Source organism: Brachyistius frenatus, unplaced genomic scaffold, assembly GCF_029030835.1.
Source record: "Brachyistius frenatus isolate BFR_SWC_R1_liver_20210118 unplaced genomic scaffold, ASM2903083v1 Contig_382, whole genome shotgun sequence".
Lineage (NCBI taxonomy): Eukaryota > Metazoa > Chordata > Actinopteri > Embiotocidae > Brachyistius > Brachyistius frenatus.
In genome coordinates, this window is record NW_027210981.1 from 9,759 (window position 1) to 17,500 (window position 7,742).

General features: G+C 42.5%; 1 protein-coding gene across 1 annotated transcript in view; it reads right to left on the minus strand.

The window, feature by feature from the left end:
• Positions 1 to 324: 324 nt before the first annotated feature.
• Positions 325 to 7,742, minus strand: part of LOC138636521 (nuclear receptor ROR-alpha A-like) — a 59,561-nt gene continuing 52,143 nt past the window's right edge. The window contains 6 exon segments of the mRNA XM_069724568.1: positions 325 to 3,244; positions 3,339 to 3,451; positions 3,617 to 3,727; positions 4,040 to 4,147; positions 4,512 to 4,644; positions 5,522 to 5,643. Coding sequence (XP_069580669.1) covers positions 3,080 to 3,244; positions 3,339 to 3,451; positions 3,617 to 3,727; positions 4,040 to 4,147; positions 4,512 to 4,644; positions 5,522 to 5,643 — 752 coding nt within the window. The 3' untranslated portion in view covers positions 325 to 3,079.

Below are 7,742 nucleotides of genomic sequence, written 5' to 3' on the forward strand. Positions count from 1 at the left end.
CACAGAACTTTTTCTCACTATAAAATATACAAAGTTACAACTTTAAATATCACTATATCTGTGCAAGGATAAACGTATGCAGTTACGTATTAAAAATCTTGTATGTTTTGAAGTTCTTGTAGCTCATTCTCAGTTGCAGAAAAAAAAGGATTTACCTAAAAGTTTTTGAACACACGAACTGAAAAAGTTTTAGTTTGAAAATCATCTCAATCAATAACACGTCAGATGTTCCATCTAAAATCTTAAACAAGTTCACAGTTTGCTTATGTTTTGTATGTAAAGCAAAAATACGTGAAATAAAAAAGAAAAGTCAAAACAGACGAATGCATTTCTCTTTCTCAGTTTTATTTTTTTTTACATTTCAGACACAGCAGCTCAGTTTCGTATCAAAAAGAGCAATTTAATCAAAGAAATTGAGAGTCCCGAGTTTGACACACTGATACAGGTGCAGGCTGGGAAATAACATCGTCGTACTATGATATGCAAGAATCATAATAACATTAAAAAGTTTAAAGGAAAATTCTGTTTTTATACAACGTAGGACAGCAGCAACTTTCCTGGTTTGAATGTTCCACAAAATTGCCCTCAAAATGAGTTTTTAACTAAAGTTTCTGAAACTTCTTGCTTCATACGAACTCTCCACCATTTTAATTTGCTGAAAGTTCATAGGAATCAACTTTCTACCGTTCGGTCGGTCGGATGTGTCCCTCTGAAACTGTTGCTGTCAGGTTGTTCAAATCAGATTTGCCCTTTGACGTGTTACCCTGTGAAGAAACAATGTGGCAAAGATTGTCAAATCAAGACGCTGCTAACAAAAGGTACGCTAGCACCACACGCATTTTTAAAAAGACGAAAAGGCTCTCTGTTACTAAACTAACCCTAGAGGAGAGCTGTGCATATCAACCCAGATATCGTACATTATGATGCATAAAACCAACAGATAGTTGGAGTTTTCCTGTACACAATAATTAGAAACAGTATTTAACAGAACAAGCAACAAACCGATGATGTGGCACGAATGGAGAGAAGTGTGTCGTCAGCGTACGGCTTTACATGACGGGACAGAACACAGGAAGCTCAGAACGCACAAGATTTAAAAGATCAATTCATTGTAACTTATAAATTAGATTCTGCATTGACATGCCATGTTTTTTTTTAAACTGTACACAGTAAGCAAAGATTAAAAATACAACATTTACATTATTGCTTGACATTCAGTTATGGCTAAAGTTTCGTTCGTTATTTGCCGGAAATACTGATTGTTATTGAGCTTCGGACATTAAGACTGAGATGTTGTTGAGTAGAAGCAGCTGATCAAATGAAAGGAATTCGGACTGAAGGTCTTCGACACCGATTCACCGCTGTAAAATACTCTGCTTTGAAAACTGCACGGGAACAGAAATATGGAGAAACTAAAGTCATGAAATGTCATTAAAATTAAGATTATGATCTGTGAACGTTTGAACAAAATGAAGTCCAGTTTTAACAGGAAGCAGCTTGATTTTTCTACTCTGAACACAAAGAGACTGAAAAAATAAGCTAAATAGAAGCTGTGTCGGCGACAGTTTTACTTCCCTAAATCTCCATTTCTATTAAATCCACTGGTTTTGACAAAGAACTTCATCCAGAAACCAGCTCGTGTTATTGGAGGGATTACTATTGCTATTATTGTTTTCTTCTCAGTTTCCAGAGTATGTTTTTAATCAGGACAGAAGAAGAGCAGAAGTTCGAGTCATCCTGTGACATCGTCAGGCTGGAAATCCCTCTGGAATAATTTTGATAATTAATTCAACCTATTTTTAAACATTTAAACATTTTCTGTGTGAGTTTGTAAAATGAGAGGATTTTTAGTTTTTGGTAACAGAAGAGAGACTTTTTTTAAACATATGTATGAGTTATTTCTCTTTTAGCTGTTGCAGGCAGTACAGTTACCCTGCCAAATTAATTTGATCTAATTATTTTATAATGTAGTCTTTTTTTTAAGCATCGGAGGCAGTAAAGAGTTTTCGTTCATTCATCGTCTGATACAATCGTAAAAACTGTAACAGTAACAAAATGAAAGAGCAGAAATAAAAGAAGTTGCACTTCAGCGTCCGAGCCAGCAGGTGGTGCTGCAGGCTCTCTGCTGACTGCTGTGGGTCTGATGAAGACTTCCATGTACTCGGATTCATTTTAGTCTCTTTTGCCTTTTTGAGATTTAAACGCGTCGACGAGTTCTTTAACATGTTAAAATCAGAACTTCTGCTGGTGTCACATCGAAGAAACCAGTGTCTTTAAACGCATCGTGCGAAAACATCATTTACTGAACCGATAAAGTAGAATTAATTTAGTTTTGAATTTATCTTCACTGCACAGAAATCACAGGTATTCTGCAAACTCTCGTTAATACGTGGAGATTAAATTCAAATGATTTATTGCGATCAGTGTTCAGAGTTTCGAAGAGGACACGATGAGACGACATCATTCAAATAATGTGGAGAACGACGTGGACTTCCTGCTTCGTGCGTGAATGTGATGAAGGTCGTAGTTTGAGATGTTCTTTTGTGTGTGCATATAAACAGGTGGATGGAAACACCTTCAGACGGATTCTACGGAGAGTCGTGTTCAGGCTGGATTTACTCGCTCTGTCGTCGGCTCCTGGCTGAGCGGTTGTTAGCCGGCGAGCAGCAGCATGAAACCGGTTACAGGTCCGTTAGCTTCAGTTAGCCACAGACCGCTAACCCTGCCTGGAGTCACCGAGGGTCCAGCTGCAGGTTGAGGTGAGTTCTTTGTGCTGCTTCGTGGTGAAGAAAGGAAGTGCTGTTCCTGTCAGAGTCTGGTCCGGGGCCGGGTCCAGGACCGGGTCCGGGTCCAGGACCAGGTCCGGGGCCGGGTCCAGGTCCAGGACTAGGTCTGGGGCCGGGTCCAGAATCTGAGCTATGTGTGAGTGAAGGTGGAGGACCAGATGACTCCTCCCCTCATCCACAGAGGAAGAAGTTCAGGAGACGCAGTAACTGTCTCCGTCCCGTCCTCCGTGTCCATGGAAACCGGGCATCGGTCTTTCCGGACCCAGCGGGTCGGCTCTCTGGAGCGTCGCCGGTCAGTCGCTGGTCTGCAGACTGAGTTCGAGGTCGGCGCCGAACAGCTCCTTGTAAAGAGGCGGGAAGTGTGTCCGGACCACGTCGGGGTAAACGGACCGGAACGTCGACAGCTTCTCCGTGTGGCGACTGCAGAGCGAACGCAGCGCCGCCACCTTACACTTGAGCTGGGGGGAGGGGGTGGGGGGCAGGAACACTGAATTCATCTGTGTTGTGTGTGTTGTGTGTGTTGTGTGTTGTGTGTTGTGTGTGTTGTGTTACCTTGCTCAGCACCCCGTCCTCTCTCTGGTTCTTCTGCAGGACGTGTTGAAGAACCAACTGAGTTTTCTGTTGCAGCTTCTCCACCTGCAGCTTCTCCTGCAGCCACGACCGGTCTACATACACACACACACACACACACACACACACACACACACACACACACACACACACACACACACACACACACACACACACACACACACACACACACACACGTATTAGGGTTGTGAAGCTGCTGTAGATCCGAGGAGACAACAGACGGAGGCGTGAAGACGAACCTGCAGACAGCAGAACAAACGCTGAGAAGACGGCGAGTTCGTCCTCCGAGAGGTGAAGAGAACACAAACTCTTCGCGAAGTCAAACACCGACGTGATCAAATCATCACAACCTGGAGGGGAACGCACACAGCAACACAATCAGAAACACAATCAGGAACGCACACAGCAACACAATCAGAAACACAATCAGGAACGCACACAGCAACACAATCAGAAACACAATCAGGAACGCACACAGCAACACAATCAGAAACACAATCAGGAACGCACACAGCAACACAATCAGAAACACAATCAGGAACGCACACAGCAACACAATCAGAAACACAGCAACACAATCAGAAACAATCAGAAACACAGCAACACAATCAGAAACACACAGAAACACAATCAGGAACACAATCAGCTGTATTTCCGCTCACCTAAAGCTTTGAAGACGTCGGGACCTGCGAACTTCCCGTCGAAGAAGACGGTGTTGTTCTGCGAGTCGAACACTCGACACATTCGCACGAAGACGACCTCCAGAGAACCTGCAGAAGGAACCAGATGAAGATTGAAGTCCGATATAGTCGCTCATTCATTCATTTGATTGATTGCATCCATTCATTGCGAGATGCTTTTCTGTCACATGTAATCCAGTAAAATGAGTACATATACATATTCATCTATAAATATTAAATATATATGTATAAATATTTCTTTGTGTATCCGTTCCCTCCACGTTAACGTGTTTTTGTACCTTTATAATTGTCAGTAAATCTAACAACTAACTTTCACCTCTCTGGCTCCTTAAATCTTAAAAAAAAAACTCACGAACATAAATCTATATGTTTGAATGATCTTTCGATCTTTGATGAGTTTCGGTAGTTTGAACGGATCGTACGATGACCTCACCGGCTTTGAGCAGCACGATCTGATCGTTCTGGCAGAGGTCCATGAAGCCGTCGATGCGTTTGGCGAACTCGACCACGTACTGGATGGCCTCGGTGATCTTCACCGCACACAGCTGCCACATCACCTCCCGCGGCTGCAAACACAACTTCAAACTTCACATTTGCTGTAGAAAACGTTGTAAATGTGTCTGAAAAAGACACATAGAGATACAGGAAAACACCGTTTCGAGCTACTCTGTTAATGAAAACCCGCAAAACCACTCGACAGAGGAGGCGTCTGGTTACAGAAGAAAACATCTGGCAAGTGACCATATTTGGACAAGCTGGGGGAGGAGCCAGCGGTGGATCTGACCGATCTGATCGGAAACCTGACGATACTACGTCCCGCCCACCGATAGCTGTAACCTGACTGCACCACAGACCTGTCAATCAAACAGACACGCCCCCAAAAACAGGTCTTCTTGAATCTTCTTTTCTAATGAATGAGGGATTATTTTCAGATGGACCTCCAGAAAACTAAGAAGAAGGAGTGACTTTAGCTAACAACACCGAGATAACTGATGGACACATTTTATTCACTTTGGATTTGATGAGAGAAGTTGAATGGGAGTCTATGGAGCCGGAGGCTTTTTGGAGCCGACCTCTAGTGGCACTCGCTGGTATTGCAGCTTAAGGCCTAATTTTTCAGACCTGGAAGCTACAAACACTTTTATATCCAGTCGGTGGTCATGGTGCCTCTGAGACGGTTTTATCTGCAGCTAAAAACAACATCCAGAAAAGTACTAGGATTGGAAAGAGTCGGGTCGGCACCGGCACTGGAAAAGATGCTGAAAGAAACCAGTTGATGTGGCTCAGACATGAGTTTGTTTAGGTACATGTAGAGTGGAGCAGTTACCCATCTCATCTGGACCGGGAACCCGTCGGGAACCCATAAGGTCCAGATCCTGAAGGGATCCTGGAGAACGTTGCTTCCTATCTTACTGCCATCGCAACCCGCCGGAGTGAACGCACCTTGCTCCAGTAGGCCTCCACCTCGTCCTGCAGGAAGCTCTGCCAGCTCATCTGCTGAAGCTCCTCCCTCAGGTACTGGCACGTCTCCAGGTGAGACTTGGAGATGATCTGGGCCAGGTGATCTGGAACAGAGCCAACACGATGATGAGCTGGTGAACACGGCGGGAGTCACTTCAACTCAAAGCTCAGAAACTTCTGAATCCTGAACCTGACGTGTTGGACAACTGATGAGGTTTCATATTTTGATGAGTTCTCCTGAACACATCCACGGGCAGCATCCGATGTTCAGCTGAGCTTAGGAGGCATTTAGGAGGCTGTTATCTTTTACTACAATTTAATTTGAATATTGCACACAAAAGTGTAAAAATCAGCTATGGCTCAGCGAGCCTTGTTAGCACGTTAGCTTTTTAACCTGTGGATATTATTCCTGGTTGAACTTGGGCTTGGCGGGTTTTTTTTTGGAAAATTACATTATTATTCTTGTAAAGAATCCAAAATACTTCCACATAGTGCTTTATTGTCATTATTCTTCAGTTCCTTTCTCGCTAGTTTCCCACAATTTTTTTTTCATTCACTTAGTTTAATGATATGAGCGCCCTCTGCAGGCCAACAAGGCTAACTACAAACTACTTAAAATATTTTTTCTGTAAATCTCGATTTGGAACAGGTGATCACAGTTTGAATATCTTTACTCCAGATCAGAGAATGTTTGAATGTTGAACAAAAAGTTAACGCGTTACGAATATTCGTTAAAATCTACAAAATCGCTTGGTTGTAATACGTCACTCCCGTCAGAAGGTGGCGGTAATGCGCCTAAAAGCTGCCAGCAGCATTGAATTTGAGAATATTCTACTAAAAATCAAATAGTTTCGAGCGAAATTAAAATAGTATTTTCCCGTGAAATGACCGGCCTGGTTCGAACCTCGCATATTTTGGAGCCGACATAACAACCTCCCTATTTCCTGCCTATTGTTATTTACTATTTACACTATATATTGTTCTGTATGTAAACGCATCAGAAAAAATATTCGTGGCTGCAGCTCAGCGAAGAAACAAACCCAAAATAAACCTTCAGTAACTGTTGTTCCGTTCAGCTGCTAATTGTCGAGCACGAATGGAAAAATACGAAGAAAACAACAGCAGCGAGCAAAACAACGGAAAACCAGATTTTAAAATACGAGAACAACGAAGCGTCTGTTCGGAGCGGGTCGTTACCGTGGAGCTTACTACAATAAGAAAGTGAATCGGAGGAATCTCCAGGGACGATGAAAAGATGATTTCCCCCTACGAGCGTCCCGCCTCGTCCCGATCGGCCCTAATTAACAGACGCCTAATTACCACAGAGATTTTAATGAGCTCTGAAGACGAGTTTCCAACCTGCTGCTATTTTAAACCACCTCTCCGTCTCCGTCTCCGTCTGCTCGCTTCTGTCTTTCTCTTCTGCTTCGTCTCTTTCAGCAGATTTCCTCATCTTCTGTTGTTTTTCCTGCAGCTGTCGACAACCTTCTGCCTCGTTCGGTTTCCTCTCGTTCAGCGGACGATGCTTCTCGCTGTATTTTAATCCATTACGGATCACAACGGATTCAAATCCAAATCCAGGGGCGACGCGCCGAGCCGAGCCGACCTCCAGGGATTCAAAACCTTCGACACGGCAGCTCCGCGTCGTTTCTCATCTCTTTACCCAAAAAACATTTTCAGACTTCGTTCCAGTCAGAAACAGTTTATTGTTTTTGATGACAGAAGTTCAAATATGATGATATGAAGTGTTTTCTGATGAACCGACATCATCACAAGTAAATCCATCAATCTCTACAATCACATGACGTCGCTGTGCTTCCTGTTTGATCCCATATCAAACTTTATATTTATGATAATAACAATATTAAAAACAGATTATTTCCGTGCTTGTTTTTAACGTCGTCTGCTCCGGTTGATCTGCAGGAAGAATACTTTGATATTTAATGGATATCTTTTGGATATTTTTCTCAGATACATTTCTTGAATATGAAATACTTTACTGACAGTTGCGGGATATTCTCCAGATATTTGTTGGGTTGTTTACTGATATTTTTATGGATATTTATCAGATATTTTACCTGCATATTTTTGGGATAATTTGTGTAATCCTATCAGATAATTTACTAATATTTCTCAAACAAATTGCTATTTGTTTGCATGAATGCATTTTGCAGATATTTGACATAAGTTATTGATATTTGTT